Source organism: Oenanthe melanoleuca, chromosome 3 (genome assembly GCF_029582105.1).
Source record: "Oenanthe melanoleuca isolate GR-GAL-2019-014 chromosome 3, OMel1.0, whole genome shotgun sequence".
In the NCBI taxonomy this organism is placed as follows: domain Eukaryota; kingdom Metazoa; phylum Chordata; class Aves; order Passeriformes; family Muscicapidae; genus Oenanthe; species Oenanthe melanoleuca.
Window position 1 is genome coordinate 103,330,677 of NC_079336.1, and position 20,830 is coordinate 103,351,506.

The 20,830-nt window shown below is 40.4% G+C and overlaps 1 protein-coding gene across 1 annotated transcript in view; it reads left to right on the forward strand.

Moving 5' to 3' along the window:
• Positions 1 to 20,830, forward strand: part of SPTLC3 (serine palmitoyltransferase long chain base subunit 3) — a 75,939-nt gene that overhangs the window by 33,090 nt on the left and 22,019 nt on the right. The window contains exons 5-7 of the mRNA XM_056487448.1: positions 7,740 to 7,864; positions 9,937 to 10,030; positions 16,927 to 17,032. Of these exons, the coding sequence (XP_056343423.1) occupies positions 7,740 to 7,864; positions 9,937 to 10,030; positions 16,927 to 17,032 (325 nt within the window). The remainder of the gene's footprint in view (positions 1 to 7,739; positions 7,865 to 9,936; positions 10,031 to 16,926; positions 17,033 to 20,830) is intronic.

The following is a 20,830-nucleotide window of genomic DNA, read 5'->3' on the forward strand; positions in this document are numbered from 1 at the left end:
GTGCAATGAGCTGCAAGAGCCAAGGCTGTAAATTGCCTGTAGGGTTCTAATCCAAGAGAGCACTTAAACATATTTATATTTTCAAGCTAATTGACTTTGAAAGTACTGTTCTGCTTGTGTGCATTTGAGTGTCTGGCATGTTTGAGTTTTACCAAGATCTCTTTTTGAGAAGGATCATTCCACTGCTTTCAGAGGATTTCAGAGAGAGGGTGAAACAAAGAAGACACAAGTAAAAGTAATGTGAGTGATGTTTGAAAGAGCACATGATGGTAAAACTGTCCTTTATGGTCTTCTGCCTACAGTCCTCTTGAAGCTGTGGAGGTTGTGGAGAGGGTATACAATGCTGCTGCAGGTAGTTTCCTCTTAGAACAGGGTTAAAGCTGATAAAAACAGTGGCTGACCTTCTTAGACTTATGCCCCATGAAAAGATTTAAGGCTTTTCACTCCATTTTTAATTCCATGCTCTTTTTAATTATAATAATAAATTACTTTCTTATTATAACAGTGTCATTTAAGACACCTTTTTGAGGAGTTTGTGGGACTTTCAATGTGGAATAAAAATGTTTTGCTTTTTTTAAGACCACTAATTGTTATCCCTTAGGAGCAAGATCTTGAAGTTATAAATAGTACATCCATGGAAGAATTAACTTGCTGTTCCATGACCAGAAAGCAAATCAAACACTAGAAATTACTAGAAAGTCCACAGAAAGCCAGCCATAGAGCCTCAGTGTGCTACTGCATAAAGCTGCTGTTTGTTGTTGTCTTGAGTACTCTCTGCAGGTCTGATCAAAAATATTCAGCAAAAGTGGGAAGTGTAAGAGAACAGCCACAGGGATCATCAAAGGCCTCAGCAGCTTCTGGGTGAAGAGCTACTGACCTTGCTGTCTTCAGCTGTCACAAATGCCTGTCATCTGTCTTTAAAAAGAGCCTCAGGGGAAAAATTATAGAAATTTTCAACATAATGTGTGATGTGGAAGAGTGGTCAGCGTTCACTGTCCATTGCCTTTCCCACCACCAGATGTACAAGGCTGGTAGAAGGTTTTCACCTAAATAAATGCTGATAGATGCTCACTGATAGTTACTAGAAATACCCAAACTGTACCTGATTCAGAGTGCCCTTATTAACTCTGAATGCCAGGAGAGGATACAGAGATCTGCACCTACCATATCTGACAGAATTGACCATGAGTGTTATTTAAAGTAAAACAGCTTCTGTCAGCAGCAGGAAAAGGTCAATTTTTTTATTTCTCTGCCTTGTTCATTATACACCAAGAAACCAACTGGGATATAAAAAGAAGTAGGAAGATTTGGTTTTTAGAAATAGATGTTGGGTCTCAGAAAATAATTCTTGAATGTTGAAGGATTTAAGTAGCCATCCAGTACCTCAAAGTGGCTACAAGAGAGAGTTTGAGAGGGATTTTTTACAAGGGTGTGGAGTGACAGGATAAGAGGGCATGACTTCAAACTGAGAGAGGGCAGGGTCAGATCAGATATCAGCAAGAGATTGTTCCCTGAGAGGGTGGGGAGGCACTGGAACAGGTTGTCTAGAGAAGCAGTGAATGCCCATTACTAGAAGTGTTCAAGGATGGCTGGGGCTTGGAGCAACCTGATCCAGTGAAAGGTGTCCATGTCCCTGTCCAAGGTGGGGGCAGTGGAATGAGATGATCTTTATGGTTCCTTCCAGCAGAAACTCTTCTGTGATTCATTCTGTGATTCCATAAGTAACTGGACACCAACTGTTCAACTGGAGTGTTGGGAATGTTGGGGCATTCCATGCAAACTGCCCCCCAAAATTATCTCTACTGTTTTATGTATTTTTTTCTCTCAAAAGTGTTATTTTTTAGCTTCATAAAACTGCCAGCAAATATGAACCTAAATAAGTATGAAATAGCAAGTGTTCCCTCCATATAGTGAAAAATATGAAAGAATGATAACTTGAATAAAGTCCTTTTCCCCATGCAAATCAATTTATTTTAATGGCTGGAGTGGGAGCTGGCTACTGTTAAAGGCAGATTCAACAGCCTTTTGTCTGAGCCCATCCTGTTGTTTAGTGTTTGTAGTCAGCCCTGTCTAAGCAATGTGACTGAGAATTACTGAGAAACATGCAAATTAACCTCCTGCTTGCTGCTTGCAGGTGATAAAAAAATCAGCAAAGGTACACTTTTTTTAAGATAAGGCAGATTATCTGAGCTCTCCTGGGGCCAGGACTGTCCCACAGCAGCCAGCACTTGCAGTGCTGTGTTTATCTAACTCATGCTCCTGATGGAGATGACATACGTGAGGAACCGGAGCAAACGTGTCATTAGGGCTGGATAAGCAGCCAGGCAGGATTCCTGCCTTTGGAAATCCTCCTCCTGTCATTATGCCTTGGACCAAAAGACAACATGGAGCCTGCACAGAAACACTTGCAGGGTGATTCACTCTGGAGGGCATGTTAGGAGATTGCCCTTTCAAACCAACTTGCACTCTGTTTTAGGACTTTGTCTTGGAGGATTTTTTTACACTTGGTTGTGAGCTCGTTTCTAAAGAGCAGATCTGAAAATCTGTGCCAATATTTAAAAGTAGCTCAGTCCCATTCACCTCCATCCACTGGATTTTAAGGCCTAATGTGAATTTCTAGCAGCATTTCAAGATAAAAATAGTTATTTGGCCATTCTTTCTTTTACACTACTTCAAAGCTTTAATTAGGGCCAGGGCTCATTTTGAACATAATAACTGTACAAACATGAATAAATGTTCCATTTTTCAGTTTGGAGAAATAGATAAAGAACTGAATTTCCCACAATTTACAGTTTCCAAGAGGGATCTTAAGGAGAAATAAAACCACCAAAATGTGAATTCATGTTCACATATATATATATGTGCATGTATACACCTATTTCATAATCTTAGCTATTTTCTGATTGGGTATGGTATATATTAAAAAACAGTTCATGCAAAGAATTCTCTCTTGTCATGTTCACTAACATCCTTTTCCTTTTTGTGCCTACCTTCTCATAAATAACTAATCAAGCTTACAATCACTTTATAATCATTGGATCAGGTTTGTTCCTTGTATTTCACCATTGCAAAAATATGCTTTGCAATGCAAGATTAATAATCTGGATAGTCCATCTTCTAGCAGGTGGAATTGAAGGCATCTGTAAGAATTAAGGGTTGTGTGACTTGTTAATACCCAAAATATCTCTGATATATGATGTTATCTGCATGCAAATATTTCAATACTTAAGATGCTGCCATACAGGTTTTGGCATGAAGAGGGTGGATTTAAACTGGACATTTTAACCTTGTATTTTTCTAAAGGCAAAAAAAAAAAAAAAAGAAACAAAACCAGAAGATCAAAGTTCAACTGGAAATTTTGTTAAAATTAATCCACTTTTTTTTCTAAGAATCACTAAATTACACAGGTACATTATTAGATCTGTGACACCCACAGCATCTTTGTGGTATGAAAGCCCTGTCATTTGGTAGCAATATTAAGAAAACTTGAGCATTTCCTTTCTATCAAATGATTTATCAAAACCCCTTATTTTGGGACTCTTTTCTAAAAACACAGTGGCAAATGAGGCAGCTGCACAATGTTACTGTGTGCTTCTCTCCCCCTTTCCAACATTCTGCAAGTTGAGGCTTTCCTCTGCTGGTGGCTCTGTAGGACAGTGATACCATCTCCATCTGGTAACAAGGTGTAAAGAAATAATATAGTTTCCACAGCTCCTGATCCTTCATCTTCATCATAACTCATCCAATCTTGCTTTTGTAAAAGTGTGCATGTCTTTCAATAATGCAGACTTTTTTCATCTCTGACAAGCATCTTACCAGAGGGAGTTTGTGACCTTAAGTTTCAAAAGTGACAAGGAAGTTCAGGTGTTTTGTTCTGCTCCCCACCCTGCTGAGGATGCTGCTGACAAACCCTCATTTTCATAGTGTGTAATGGTTCTGAGTCATGTCAGGGATGCAGAGGGTTCCCAGCTGCTCTTTTTTTTTTTCTTTATTTCTTTCAAGGGCTCATTGCTTGGATCAGTTTACTCTTCCAGCTTTTGTTTAACTTGAGGCAAGGAGGTATTTCCCTGTCTTCTTTGGGTCCTGGAATTCCAAACATAAAATTCTATTACAGGAGACTGCTGCCAGTGTTGGCAGTTCAACCAGTCTGTGTCATTTGTGTATAAGAACCTGAAAGACTGTGTTGGGCAGACTAACCAGTGGCATAAACCACCTTGTCCAAGCTGAAAATGTCAAACTAAATCATGACTCTGTGGATCATGGGAAGTCCATTTTCCAGCTTTATCTGTCTAGTAGCCTGGCAGTGACTTTGTCTATGAAAAAGCCTGTCAAAACTCAGTGTACTTCATGTTCCCTGTCACCAGAGAGCAGTGGCAAGTTAATGGAGGGAACTGGGTCATCAGATTTTGAAAAGGAGGGGATTTGCTTTGAGAAGTGTGGGAATCTGTGGAGGTGGTTCCCATTGTGAAAGTCCACTTTTGATATGATCTTTGATCTTAATACCTATATAGTCTTGGATCACAGTAACTCCTGCTGTATTTTATTACATACAGCTGTTCAGCAGGGAAGAATAACTTTCAAAAGGATTTAATTTTGTCTCTTAAAGATGCAGGTACCTTTTTTTTTTTCCTAAACCTTTCCTGGTGATTTGGTGTACATTGTTTAGTTGTATCCTCATTTGTTGGGTCAAGCCAAACTGTAGTCAGTCAGTGGGGAAATTCTAATGTCTGTTTATAGGGCAAGTGTAGAAAGTATCTGTGTATACAGTGTATTAAATAGATATATAATAGATATATCTAGTATATCACTTCTTATTCATCAGATCATGATAGTAGTCTTGAATCTAGCACAATACAAAACACTTCAAGGGCCAGGATTACCTTACTTGACATTGCTAAGGTTGTATTTAATGAAGACCTGTGTAATTACTGCCTTTCTTATGTAGCTTGAGATGCTGAGCTGTTTCAGCTTGTGCCAGTTCCTTTGGATCGAATTTGCATCTGTCTGGTGGTTTATGCCTGTCGTGGTGGTGGCTGTGACCAGCTGGGAGTGCTAGTGGACAAACCTCATCCCAGCAGCTCGTGTCTGACCCCTTGTTTCTTCCACTGGAGAAAGCTGATAGAATTGATGCCATTTATGCAGTGTCCAAGGACATCCTTTGTAGAGATATCTCCTGATATGATTAAATAATTGCATAATTATATGCTTTTCCAGTTCTGTTTAGTGTATACAGCTTACCTACCACCAACAGCACTGCCACGATAATTAACATGATTCAAAACCAGGGCTCAGTTTGCAAATCCTTGTCATTCAGGATTTTGTTTTGCTAACCAATTTCCATTTGTATTCTGGGATTTGTAGGCAGTAGTGGTGTACAAAATCATCTGCATTTGCTCTCAGGATTAGTGAATAATAAGTATGAATCAGTCACTTTCAGAATGAGTCATTCTTCAACATGACAAAATCAATAAAAATAGGTGCAAAATGTGCTATTCCTTTGTGGGTCATCTAATAGGAGCTTTTAGCAGAACAGTCTGTGTTGAGTCAGGCTTTTCCTGTTTGTAAAAACAGAAAACATGTGATGCAACCCCAAAAAGCAATTTAACTCCACCCCACTAGTGTCAGACTTACTCCTGGAAGAGTCAGAGACAATTGTGTCATGCCTTAAAGTGCCTGCCTTGCAGAGCACACTTGTTTCTCATGCTTTCACAAACCTTCCTAGTCAAGCTGTGACCATGGTGTGCTTGGCTTCCAGCTTCCATTTTAGACTTCATCTTCTTGTGTGCTGGTAGCCCTCAAGTGACAAAAGACATCTGCAGCAACACTAAGGTCTGCTGGAACTCTTGATTGTCCATGAGTGCTCTAACCAAGTTGAAACTAGCTGGGCCAAATTTGCAAAAAATACAGAACTAACCACAGAAACACATGCTGAGTCCTGCTGTGCTTACACCGTAAGAGACTGTCCCCCACAGCTCCAGTGAGCAGCTCAGCTCTGAAACACTGTCCTGTATTTCACAGAGCCTGGGTGCTGAACAGTGGCAGTGTGCTGAGCCACCTCCTGTCCTCGTGTGCCTTGGCACGTACAGATTCAAAAAATAGCCATCCAAAGAGCTTCACACAGGCTCAGCTCACATTGCAGTGACACTCTGGAGTCAGTGTCACTGCAGTGACATCTGGAGTTTCTGGGTGACATGTTCTGTGTCACATTACCTAATTCTCAGAGCTCAGAGACAGCCCAGCTCCAGGTACCTGCTGTGTGATACAAGGAGTGCAGACACCCTTGGAGCTCTGCTGGAGTAGGCTCAGGTCTAGCCCAGCCCAGGAAAGCTCTGGCAAAATCTCAGCAGCACTGCTATTCTTTACTGTCCATGTATTCCCAGGTTTTTCAAGAAGCCACATGATCCTTGCCCCTTATCTCCCTGCCTGCTTGATTTGTCACATTCTATTTCCAAATGGATGTCATTCTTACTTTAGATATTTAATGAGAAAAAATAATGAAAACACTACTTCACTGTAACCAGCTGACTTAGTGCTGTTGCTAAAACTGTTCTCCTGCCGTGGATATTTGATTTTTTTAATGAGCTCTGCTCCATGATGAAGGTAAGATCATCTTCCTGACTCATCATTCTTGTTGAGACACTCTAGCCAAGTTTCTGCATTCCTCCATTCATCTGCCCTTTGTCCATCACAGTGAGCACAGCTTTCTTGTTCCATCCATTGTAATTCACTTTATATCATTGTGCCATCAGCTTGTGCAGTGCAAGTGAGGTAACATATTCACTTGCCTAATTTTTTTCTTCTGTTCTCTCATTACAGCCTTATTCATAGGGGAAATGCTCTGTCAGAATCCACAGGCCACTCTCTTTTCTTCCCCACAGATCATCCTGTAAGAGTTCCTTCTGCAATGCACAGCCAGGCAACCAAAGACTAGAGAGCTGGCAAGTTGAGATGATTTCTTACTGTTCAAAGCTATCTGTTATCTCAGTCTCTTACCACCACTCTTTTGTTTGTTTGCCTTTTGTATTCTGTCATCCTCCACTGTGAGTTGGGCAGGAAGCTTTTGCTGGATAGTTGGAGCACCTTGTTTGGAGACTTCAAGCACAAATATTAGATAATTTACATGCAATAAAGAAAGGTCTCTGGTGTTGTGTTATCTTTATGTTTGCTGTTGAGAGGAAAGAAGGAGCAGAGTTATAATCAGTTGTGGGAGTGGAATAGCTTTTACTTTCCAAAGCAGAAAAATAGAGAGAATGTTTTTGTTTGTCTATCCATATAAAATCCTGATTAAGAATTTTGTGCACCTATATAGTCAGGCAATAAAAATGGAAGAATTTTGTTGTCACACATTTTTGTTTTCACACCTGGAGAGAACTCAAGAATGCCTAAAATCTTTGTCCCACATTTCCTGCAAAAAGGAGGCATTTTTGTCCTCATTGCAGGGAGAGAAAAAGACAAAAAATTAGCCTTCAGAATAAAGTATGTCAAAAGTTATTGTGGGAAAAGGAAGCTTTTTCCCATGGCAGCTGCTTTGCTGCCCTAACAGCAGCATTGTTAGCATTAGTCACAGCCAGTTTGCACCTCTTGCATTAGCCCACATGCACAGGATGCAAATGGAAAACCCTCACTAGAACTGAATGTCACAGAGCTTAATGACACACTTCTAGCCTGTTCTTTTGTATGTTTTGTGTTAACTTTCACAGTTTAACGAGATTTAATATTCCCTGTGCTTATTTTTGCAGGCACCCTAGACAAACATGTGGAACTAGAGAAACTTGTGGCCACGTTCCTTGGTGTGGAAGATGCTATGGTGTTTGGCATGGGCTTTGCAACTAACTCGATGAATATTCCAGCCCTGGTTGGAAAGGTGAGTAATTCCTTCAGGAACATGTAGAACAATCACTTATTAATTGTTTTAACTGCTGTTGCAGTACTCTGGGCTTTCAGAGAGTGGAAAGGCTTGATCGAGGAACAAAGCCTGCTATCAGGAATGTGTGAGTCATAAAGCTGATGACCTTGTGGCTTTAAACTTGCTCCTTTATCGTCTCTGCTAGCACTGAGTGTTGCCATCACACGTACCTAACATTTGCTTAAGGATCAGTGATACAACTCTCTAGCTCCTCTTAATGAAGGTGCTTCTCCCTAAAAAGTAACCAGATGTTGAATGGGTGTTGTGGGATGAAATAGTCAGGCTACTTGCTGAGATTTTGCCCAGCTGCCTGTGATGAAAGAGGATGATTAGGATGATTTCTAACACACTTTGAGAAAAGGAAAAGCACAGTGCTTAGCAGAGCTCCAGCCAGCCCTGCAGAGAAAGCTGGCAGCAAATGCAAGTCTAAAGCTGTGATCATATTACAGAAGTCAGGTTTTCACTTGGTGCTGAGGGGACCTCCTCTCCAGCTGGGATACTCAAAGGCATAAATATCCATCATCCTGTCACTGTGGACATCACAAACAGGTGCACTGTGCTGCCAGCTGGAGAGTGGGTAACTCCTCCTCAGCTCATCCAGATGTGGAGCAGTGCCAAAGTACAAAACATGAGCTCCCTCTTGGTGGGGGTGGAGTGAATGCAGTTTGTGACTTCTGAAACACCAGCAGAGGGTGAAGCCACTTCTTCACTCACTGTTGAAGATGACTGCAGCTTTTGCAGCATCTCCAAAATACATGCACACAAGTGTTGGGCAGGGAGAGTTGCTTCAGTTGTCCAGAACAAGAACTTCAGTCTACAGCAGTGGCTGGAGAACTTGTCCAGAGTTTCAAAGGGAACAGATACAGAGAATTAATGAAGGTAAATTTATGAAACTGCAAATGTGCAGTGTGGGATATACTTAACTGTATAATAATTTTCCCTCCCTTACCTGGCTTCATGTAGAGATTCAAGCCTCTATCAGAGGTGGGATATTTAGATATAAGTAGCAGAAATAAAGATATTACTGTATGTGTTTTTAATATAGGTATATATATATTTGAAAATTTATATATCTCATTATACATTATATATTATATCTATTGCAAATATTATGTATATATTACAATATTATTCAACTACGCTATGTTTGAGAGATTTATTCCTATGTTTTCCTCTATAATGAAGCCTAGCAGCTACATTTACTACATTTACTGATAGTTCTGCAAAGAGGTCTCTAGGGAGACTGTGTGAGTATCTCTCAACCTAGGCCAAATCTATGATTCCAGAATAAATTTTTACTTAATTGTGTGTTGCCCTTTGGCAAAACATAATGAAACACAGAAAAACATGTTTACTAGAAAGCAGAGCTAAACAAGGGTTCAAGCTTGAATTTCAACTGTGAGTTCTGCCCATTGTTAATATAATAGACAAATTTAGTTCTCCTACATTGCTATTTTTGTTTCTAAAAACAAAATTAATTTTAAACTGAGTTAATTAATAAAAGGTATACTACAGATCAACTCTATATGCATTTGCCAGAGAAAGACTCTGGTTCCTAAATTTCACTCACATCTTAATGGAGGTGGGACTTGCAAGGCATCAGTGTCTTCTGATCTCATTTCTGCAGTCCAAAGTGCTGATATCAGTGTTGCTCCTCCTTACACTACATACAGTCTTTATATGTGGGGTGGTGGCTGCACTTTCCTTGCAACCCAAAATGATAGAGGAAGCAACATCCCCTGATTTTACTATAAAGCAGCCAGTCTTTAAGAGGGTTATTTGCTGCTTTCCAGTTACAGGAAATCTTGGACCCCTGTGCACCACCTGGGAATGCCTGATAATCTGATCCCACTATTTCAGGCTGCCCTTGCACTGCACCCATCAGGAAAGTGGCAGAAAATTCATTTCATGCTTAATCCTTACAGCCTAATTGGTGCAGTGCTCTGTCACAGACATGTGTGTATGCTGGCACACACTTGCACAGCAGCCTCCCAGCTCCTGCAGGTGCTGATTGTACTCCTTCTCCACAGGGCTGCCTCATTTTGAGTGATGAGTTGAACCACACTTCTCTCGTTCTCGGTGCGAGGCTTTCGGGCGCCACTATTAGAATCTTCAAGCACAATAGTGAGTATTGAAGTTGGAAACATTTAGAGACAGAGTTATTCACACCTCAAAGGCAAGAATGATTTCTTTCAGTGCTTACTTTGCTGTCAGTTCCCAGATTATGCTTTTGTCCAGTCAGTGGGATCAACTGTTTAATACTATGAGTGATGGGAAAAGTTAACGTGCATTGCTATAATTGCTATTGTGTCTTTTTGACTTGCTGAATGACTGTGTGCTGCCACAAAAGTTTTATTGTTATTGTCATTGTAGCCCAAACAGTAGAAACACACTTACAAAAACATTCCTCTGTTTCCAGCAGGTTCAGTGAAACCAGAATTACCTAAACTTGGCATTCCTTTGAAGTGGCTACTCTGAGTTCCCAGGAGTCTAATAGCAGAGATGCAGATGGTTGTATCAACAGCATCATCCCAAATATTCTTTGAAATAGAATTTTAGTATAGAAATCACACATCAACTTTGCAATTATATAGTTATCTTCTAAAATGTTCATGTTCTCTAACTTTCATTTAGTTAATACTGTTCTCATTACTGTCAGTGACATTGGGGCTGCCTTTGATGACAAGAGCTTGTTCTTTGCCCTTATTCCCCATTGCAATTCCCTTTTCCATCCTCACTCCTGCCACCAGGCAGTGATTTCAAGTAAAGTTTAGAAGCTAGTGAAGTGGTGAGAAATCAGAAGAGTGATCTGATTGCCTTTCTTTATGGCTAATACAATCCCTTCTCTTTATTAAGTGTTGTGTTCGGCCCCAAGGGGAGCAAAAATGAATTATGCATATGCTGTAAAAGGCCTAAGGATGAGCTGGAATGAAAAGCACAGTATAATTATAATATAAAATGTTGTTATAATTAATATCAGTTCCTAATTTGGGCAAGAAGCAATTTCTGAAGATCATTCAAGGATTAAAGACCATCTGAACACAAATATGTGAAGATGCTTCATGTGCTCATGCTTTCTCTCAGCCCACTCTGGGTCTCTCAGCTTGTTAGTTCTATGGTTAGAAAGTTGTGTATTTTAATATTTCCTTAATCATAACCATGAGTTACACATCACTAACAACTAAAATCACACCTGCAGAGCTGTGCCTTTTGCTTTGGGGGAAATAGGGTGTGTTTTGGGGGAGAGAGCAGTGGAAAGCACAGCCCAGCAGGACTGCCTTTGTAGGATGCATGCTTTTATCCAAAATGGAGCAGACAGCCTGGTGCCCTCTGACTCTGTCAGGGAGCAGTGTAACACAAGTCAGTTCAGCAAAAAAAAATTAAGGACCAAAACTGTGTTAAGTAACCAAAAATTCCAGCTTGGGTTGGGAGGGTTCTTTTCAGTTAGACAGATGTTTGTTTTGTCAGAGCAGAGCTGTGTTGCTTATGCTCCCAGATTCATTCTTGCTACTGTGTGGGTATGTGACATATACAGGCATGCCCAAATTGTCAGAGTGTGCTCATGCTGTTGTTGTCATGCTCAGGAATAGGGGAATTGAGCATGTTTCCTGTCACAGTGTGTAAATGCAAGGTTCCTTGTGCTGTGTTGGCCCTGTGCATGAATAGAAAACTTTGCACTTGAAGTTATTGCTTTTAGATCTTTAATTAGCATTGATTTCACCATCAGGTTCTAATAAGCACATAAATCTTTCTCCTCTTTCCTTTCCTTGCTCTGTTACAAAAAAAAAACTCTTTGTCAAAAGAAAAATTACACAAAACTTTGTTCTGTGATAAAAATATTTCATGGAAAAGAGAGTAAAATCTATCATTTTAAACTTGCTATGAAGTACCTTCACCTTTCAAAGGCTGTACTATAGCTAATTCTGCAAAACTGTTACTTTATTTCAAAGCATGAAATCTGTAATAGAGGATTGATTTGTCATCTTTCAAAAATAAATTATTATTTCGTTATTAATAGAGAATTATTTCATTTGCAAGGCAAGAAAAAATCTCTACCTATTACCTTAATTATGTATAATGTAGTTCTTATTCATTAGATAATGAAGTTCTATGTCAAGAAGTGGGTAGCTCTCTTAGACAATACACTTTCCATAAAAAATCTGAATAGTTTTTCAAGAACAGACAAAATCCTTCAACCTCTATGCTTTTCCTGGTGAAATAAAAGGCAACCAGATGTCTTTCCTTTTTGACAACAACATTACATGGGTGTATGAGATGGTTTTCCAGCCTTAAAGTAAATAATAGAACAAAAATATGCTATGGACCTATAAGTCTGTTTTTATTTGGACATAAGAATGTGCCCTGCATCCTGCTTGCCATTGAACAATCTCTTCCTTGTAAACAGACAGGAATTTACAGGCCTGGGCTGAGAGAAATGCACAGACACACACACCTACAGATCATGTGTGTGAGAGAACTGTAAGAGGATATTCCATTTTAGCCCCATAACTAAAAACTTCCTCTCCTGTGAGCTCTCATTAGCACTGTCTCTAGTCTTCACCCTGCTAAGGGCACAGCAGTATTGGCTTTTGGCCTTTAAGGGAATTTTTCTGTGTTTGTGGAATTTGTGAGGTTTTGTGGGCACAAGCAGCAAAGTTCAGCTACCTGGAGCCCCTGCTCTAGATTAAAATCTATGGGATTTTAATTTTTTTTTTTCAATTTTATGTTTGGCAATATTTTAAGAACATCAGGCATTTAAAAGCCCTTTTTCAGGACCCCTGACCTGGTTAAGTATTAGCCAAAATCCTTGACCCTTCCAATAAAACCTGAAAAGCAAAACCAAATATTTAACCATTAATCAGCCTGTGATTTTATCAAGGGGTCTCTCTCACAGCAGTTCTGGGTCTTATGCTGGTATCAGGTGTTCCTTCAGTGGACAGGTGAGGGTGTTATGAACTATATCCAAGTGAGTTCTGCTCTTGCCAGCCTGTAAAAGAAGGCACCATCCAAGGCTTTGGATTTGTTTATTTCTAATTCTACTACATGAGCAGTCTGTGGGAATGTTGTGACAAGAACTCAGGAAATTTGGGGAAAAATATTTCCAGTTCTCTTCCTTGCAAGAGCATTTCACTGAGCAGTAATAACAAGTGACCCTGTAAGGAAGGCAGGGAGTTGCAAGGCATGGCCAAGCACATTGGTTAGATGAAAATCCAGCCTGTAATCTGGTGCTTGAATCCACATCTGAAATGGGAATTCCTAATTCCTCCTTATGTCCTTTTTCTATGTTGTGATAGTAGTAAGGGATTTTTTAGTTTCTCACAGATCAAGTGGTTGACAAGTGTGTGATGCAGGTGTGAGCTGTCCAGGTTTCCATATAAAATACAGTTTTCAGCTTGGACAGCAATTTTGAATTTATATTAATCCAACTCTCAGTGTACTCAGTCAAATTACTGCTTTGGATTTCAGATACAAGTGCCATGAGGACACCTTAAAGAGAGTGCAAAAAGTGGAAAACTAAGCACAATTAATTAAGCAAGCAAATAAAATAGGGGGAAATGAAAGAAATAAATAGGTAAAAATTAGAAAGAGATCTCTTTGGTTGCAAAACCCAAAGAGTTTGTAGTGGCTTAGAACAGCACGATTCCTTAATTTTTAATTTTTTTCTATGTGAACTTGAACTTCAGAAGGGAGAGCAGTGTTACAGCTCTTACAGAGCAGGATGAAAGGCACATCACCCACTAAAGTTTTGTGCTGCTTGAAGCCTCTGGCCACGATGAGGGGCAGGGTTGCTGGCCAGGTGGGTGTGTAATTGCCTGTGACACACACAGACGCCGTGGCAAGGAGACTGGTCCATCCTGCTCCCTCTCTCCTTTCCCAGAAAGCCACGCCTGATTTGCCAGGTGGGGACAGGGAGCTCTCCTGAGCCAGTGCCCTTTACTTTCAGAGAGATTGGTATTTATTGAGGGGCAGTGTCAGGCTGTTATGTGGCTGCAGTGATCACCACTCCCGTGCTCCAAACAAAGATATCCGTCTGTGCCAACCTGCATGAAGTGCCGGAGAGGGAGAAACTGAAAATCAGAGTTACAGGCACGAGGTAAAAAGAAGAATGTGACAAGAGTAGTAGCAGCCTGTTTGTCTTAAATAAACAGGCTTCAGCTGACATCACACAGGTTTGCAGCCCACGCAGAGGAATGGTGATGACATCCCCAGCTTTACAGCGTGAGGATGAGGGGTGGAGATGCTGTCTCCCTGAGCATGTCCTCCCTCCAGGAGCCTGCTGGCTGTCCCACCTGCACTGGAGGCAGCATGACACGCTGCCTGCCCAGGTCCAGACTCGCTCCAGCCCCCTGGCAGTTTGTGTTCTTGGTATTGCTCTTGAAGCAACTATGAGAGATGCCAAACAAGGATTATGCAAGTCCACCAACCCACTGATACATCCACTGTACCCTCTTAGAAAACTTGATCCTCCATATCTGGGCAATATGCTATAAGGAGAAGGGGGAAAAGTGAAACATGGATAGATTTGGCTGTGCTTTGACTGATTAATCAAGTCAAATTCTTAACACCACTTCTGGGCTGGTGAGCAGTCGTTGGCCATTGCTACTGAAAACCCTGGGCTGGTGATGATCAAACAAGGAAGGACTGTTATTTTCCCTATAACTGGTTATTCAGGATGGACTCATCAGTGCAGCTCATCATCTTAATGTCCTAATTCCTCTCAATCTAACTATATGTAATGGGTAAATAATTTGATTCTGAAAGTCACCTTGGGGTTGTGCTGTTGGTTTTCCTGCTATTCAGTATATCCCACTTTCTGGAAAGCTTAAGCACAAGCACACAGAGCACTTTGTTTACTCCTCAAAGAACAGAAGCAGCCTTTTGTGGGGAATACTTTTGTGGGAAAAGATTTTTGCTTTCTTCCTATTTCCCCTTTCCAAACGAGGCACAGAGTTAATAGGTAAGTGAAATTCATTTGCACCTGAACAGATTATGTGTTGACTATTACAGGCTTCAGAAAGGGTCACACATACATGTTTTTCAGAATGAGACATCAAAAAGAAAGTGAGATAGCCCTGATCCTGCAAACAGACATGTTCTTAGCCTGTACTCCAGCAGGATTATATTATGTGTAAAGTCAGGGAAGCTCAACCCTTGGTGAGGTTCTCCCCAGTCTGTGGTCTCATGTTCCACCATAGACAGAGGACCTATTCACAGCCTTGTGTTTTTTAAAACAGAATTCTATGCATTTCACTTAATCTCCTCTCTCCTTTTTTTTTTTTTTTTCTTTTCCTGTGAATATGCTAAAACAACTAAATTTTCAAGCCATGCTTTTAGCTCAGAGGCAGAATGACTTTTCTGAAGTCAAGAGCCAATCTGGACTGACACATAGAACACTGAATTGAAAAACTCTGTGTGATTCAGAAGAGGGTTTCAAAGGTCTCAAAAAGATTCAGATGACAGTGACATCAGTAGAGAATAATTTGGTGGACAAAAGGGGGTGTCCAAATTTGAGCTCTCTGTCATCCTGAGGGAGCCCTTTAAGAGGAGTTCTAAATATTATCTACTTGAAGCAAAAGAGAATGTGAGCAGCTGCAAATGCTCAGGTTGGTTATAACCTTCCCTTATAAAGCACCAAAGAACTGTTTTTTTCCTTGATTGCCATCTAGTGGGAAGTGTGCTGTCTGCACTGCACCATTCCTAGCAGCATGTCCATCTCAGAGCTCACTGAGCTGTGCAGGCCATTGCACCACTGGAACAAGTTTTTTTTTTATTGTCCATGCCTGTTTTGTAGAGCACACAGGGACCTGCTAAGTCAGGTGCAGAGTACATCACTAAACGTTGCCAGGAATAGGAGAGGCACCAGGATGTGGAAGGGTCCAGGCCATAACCTGGCCATCTCTCAAGGCACAGGTTATTCACAGTGCACAATTATAGTGCAAATGTCCCCATTCCCCTCAGGTAGAAACCAAACTTTGGGTCAATATTAAAATTTCTAAGGTGTATTTTTTTTCCCCCCTCAGAATAATTCATTTTACACATTAGCTTTGTGCTGCTGTAGAAGGTTGTATCAACTGTGTTGTGTTGCTGAAGCAGATGGGGTTATATTGTGAAAAAATGCCACTGGTTTTCTCAGCCCACAGTTTGAGCTGATCTGTAGTGTTTCTTGGGTATTATGGGACTCTGTAGGATGTTCTTGGAAAACATTTTGAAATGCCAATCCAGATTCCTGCAAAATACCAGAACTATTCATTTTGAAGTGTCCATTCATGGGAGATACCAGAATGCTGGTGCATTTGGCCTGCCCTGATTTCTGTGGTATTTTTTCTTGCTTCTTCCATCTTTTTCAAAATTTCAATGGCTTTCCTTCAAGAATTTTTTTAGATGACCCATAGTCAGCCCTCAAGGAAGCTCTTAACTTTATTCCAGGCCTCCTTATATTAAGTCTCACCAGTGCCAAGCATTTAGACACCAAATTAGTGTATCCATGCATGTGCTTGTGTCCACCTGTTTCTTCCTCTCTCATCAGCAACCTTCCACTTGCTTTCCTTCTTGAGAAGGACAAAACTTCTCTTGCTGCCATCCTGATGTGCTTCATGTAGCCTTGTCAAAATCTTTGCTGAAGAAATGCTTGTTGGTTTTGAGCTTGTGATTGGAAAGCAGCCAAAACTCACTATTGAAGCCTTGATAAATTATGAGTATCATAATCAGTACTGAAGCAAAGTGATTCCCTTCTGCCTTTAAATACAAATGTATGCTGAGTATTTCTAGAAGTTTCCCAGATCAGGTGAATAACTGGAAGCTTTTTATCACTTCTTGTCACTAAATTGCATTCACACTAATGGAAGGAATTGTTTGGTCTTGCCTACTAATAAAGGAAATTTATATTTAGGACACTTTTTTTTTTTTAATATTGTCTCTTTCTGTATAGGAAAAATAGCAATCGTTAGAAAACTGAAAGTTCTTGTGAAAAATATTTGTTAATGTTTTTCCTTCCTCCTTTTTCTTATTGTTAAATAAAGATATGCAGAGCCTCGAGAAGTTGCTGAGAGATGCAATAGTGTATGGACAGCCTCGCACCCACAGAGCATGGAGAAAAATTATCATCCTCGTGGAGGGCATCTACAGGTATGTTTGTGTTGTGGAAAGATGAGTATTCTGTCATTTCTGAGGACAGAATGATGAACTGAGTAGGACAAAGTCTGACTCCAGGTAAAATCTTAATGAGAGTGGAATTTACAGTAACATTCTGTGATCTCATAAATATGTTGATTTCCATTATGACAGCTTGCATCCTGTAGCTCCATTTAGATCCTGTGCATTGTTCTGAGTGTTGATTTAGCAAATCACAGTTGAGTGGAAGATGCACTGAGAGCAGGACAGGTCAGGTCATGTATGTTGTGACAGATGGTGATGCCTAAAGAGGCTACCTAGAGCAGAGGTTAGTGTTAAAGGGATAGAGTAGGTGTTTATTAAAAGGGCTTCAAAGGATTCACCAGAGCCTGGCTGTGGCTGCACCCAAGGTGGACACAAGATGGACAGCCAGTCGTGAGTTTTCACACTTTTATAAGTTTTGGTCCATTTACATATTGGGGTTAATTGTCCAATTCCAGCTCCAGGTTCTGCAGTCCCATCTCTCAGATTGCTCTCCTCAGTTCCCTGTTGTTTATACTTTTTGGGCCTGAAGCTGCAATGGTGTCCTTGGTTCTGGGGCTGGAAAATGATTGTTTTGTCTGACTAAGCTGTGAAGAGAACTTGCTAACACTTTACATGAAGTTCAGAGTTACATACTAATGCAGTACAGAATCTGGAAAATATGAAATCTAAAACTAAGGCCTCAGTGGAGCTATGGTTGGGGAGGAATTCTACTGAGTGAGTAATCTGGGAACTAACTTTCTAGAGTTGTTTGTTACACGTGGGCAGATCAAAAGACAGAATGCAGAATCAAGCTCTGCATGCTCAGTTCTTGCCCAGCTGTTGAAATCTTAAATCTCAACCTAAACTTGGGTTAAGTGATATCAGCACCTTTTTAGTAATTTGTGCTGGATCTAATAGACTCACACTTCAACAGGAAAATTGAAAGACTGGCTTTCAAAGAATTATATAGTGGTATTTAACACCATCCTAGTCTCTGGAGGAATTCAAATGAGAGGAGTGCCTTTGAGAATCCATCTGATAACAGCAGCATTGATATTACAATGTAATTATAGAGCACCTGAGTCAGATAGCTACGGTGTGGTGCAGCTTACACCCACCAGAAAGGCAAACAGAGACTGGAGTTGAGCAGCAGGGCAGTGGCACCAGCCATGCTCACCATCCTGGGCTCCACCCTGGCACCTCTCCAGTCTGGAGAGGGTCATGGGGAAGGCAGCCAGGGGGATCATGGAGGGAGAAGCAGGGGTTTGGACAGTAAGAGGGTTGGCAGAGGTCTAGGCAAGGCTGCTGTGGTGGGGACAGGGGATGGGGGAGCGGGACAGGGGTGGTTTGGGGAGTAGCAACACCTGCCCCAGAGAGAAGGAAACCAGAACCACTCATTCACAGGACACGGCAGGGCTTATGAAAGTGGCATTAAAATTCTATATGTAGGGATTGTAGCATGTGTGGCTGAAATGCAGCCAGTCTGGATGGGCAGTCACTCATGCCATTTTACTGCAAAATGCTGGCACAGCTTCACCAATTAGCTTTTTTTTGGGGAAGAAATCTTTTATGATCTCATGTCATCACAGCTTCACAGCTGTCAGTGCTTTCTTTTTGCCTAACATTTTCCATGTGCAAAGAGACCAAGTCAGTCCTTATCTAAACACCTGTCACTCAGAGGTGAAACAGGTCAGCAGCAGATCAGCTGATCCAAGGCAGGCTGAACGTGTCCTTTCAACCAGAATAAACAGAGCAAAACTACAAATAAACATCCCTTGTCACTACTAAAAGAAAGCTGGGATTTAAGGACTTTGATCATGCAGAAATTAAGTGGACCACCAACATTTTACTGACAAATGTTCCCATTGGTCACATGGCTGGCAAGGCTCCAGCTGCTGAGCTTTGTTCACTTTTAAATCCTTTATCCTGAATATTGACCACTAGGGAACAAGAAGGTGGACTGGTAGCACTGAGGGATGGATCAATCCAAGCAGTGGGACAAACCCACTGTCAGCTATTTAACTATACTAACTTATATTTCCAGATTTATGTTGGATGTAGAGTTTTCTTTTGCTGTAGTTTTGCAGTTCATTCTGAAACAAGATTTAATTTCCCATAGTTCAAAGAACCTTCTGTTGGAATGCAAAATAAAAGCACATTAAACCTCAGAGTACCTACTAAAAGGAACCATAAAGTTCCTTCAGCTCAATAAAGGCTAAATAATGTTAAGACCACTCATGCCCTGAGTGTCTATGCTTCTAAAAGGCATAAAGTAAAATAAAAATAAAGCTCAGCTCTTCTAATATTCTCTTGTTGGAAGCTATCCCCAGCAGTAGGTAGGTTGGTTGGTTACTTCAATACTCTTGCTCTTCTCATGTGTATGTTCTTTCCTTTCTTGGCCCAGGGTTTCTGAAAGACTAAAATTTTCCAGCCCTATATTGGCTAATGATGGTTTTCTTGAGGCTTTGCCAAATGCCAAATTAACATTCATCAAGAGGGTTTAAGAGGAGTTAGAGTGCAGTTAATGTATTCTTCTTACAATAGTTAATATTGCTTTTTATTTTTTACTCTAAGTTATGCTTCAAGGACAGCAAATATTGAATTTAAATAACTTGGTCAGAGCCATTCTCCAAGTTAAAATATCTTGATTTGCAAGTTTGGCTTGGCAAATTTTTACAGAAATGCTTTTTCCAGAGATATAAAAGAAAACACTAAGGTTTCCTTCTTTAAAAAAATATTGTTGTATGGGACACCATAGTCTTAGTATGGTGAAGTTCATGGTATGGAAAGAAATCTGCCTTCTGCTTCCATTAGGAGTACCTTAAAGTGTTTACCCTGTGCAGAAGCCTAGACTTACCAGCTGGCAAAATTTGAAAAGGGTCATTGTTAGCCAACATGAGCATTTCTGGAAATCAGACTTGTGCTTGAAACCATAAACCACAGATTTTGCTTGGTTACAACTGAAGGCAGAATTGGCCCCTCGACTTGGGAAGCACTCAAGCTGCATGTCAAATAAATAGCATTAAGTACATGTTTGTTTGCTTTATAATGTCTCTATTATCTTAAAAAAAAAAAAAAAAATCTTCAAAAGTAAATGTAACTCCTAGTGAAAGCTGGTTCTGAACTTGAACCAGCCTAGGAGCAGATATATTCCATTTTTGTTCCAAACTGAGGGAGACCATCTAGACATCAATCTTGACTCCAAAAAGCATGAACAAGTTTTGGCAGTGACCAGGGCACAAGTTAAACTGACTTGCTAATTCATTTTTTTATTATTTGAATTCCAGCTTATGTTTTCCTTGGCTTCTACCATTTCCAGTTCAGGATTAATCAGTTACTGTGTTCTTACATGGCTCATGGTAGGCTTCTGCTCTCTTCCATGCATATTTACTTAGCAGTCAGGTAGGCCAAGGCCCAGGGCAGAAGTTATGGGGCATCAGAAATTGATCAAAACAGATTGGTTTTCATTTGTTTTTTCCTTACTTTTAGCTTAATTTGTGCATTTTCCCTTCTAGCTAAGAAATTAGCTCTGATCAGTTAGATATTGTCCAATGCCTTTTCATGTGAATTAGAAGTTCCTTGGGATTCAATGCCAAAAGTGTAGGAAATTTAGCAGGGTTATTTTTTATTTCCTTAGATTAAGTGACTGGACTTCCAGAAAAGAATGAGGTAACATTTAATGTCTTTGGCCAAGGACCAGCATTAAAGGTTAACATTTCTATAATTTCAGTGTTGAAACAGAGCTGTATTTAAGGGCAGAGTTGAAAGATTTCCTTAAAATTATTGCTC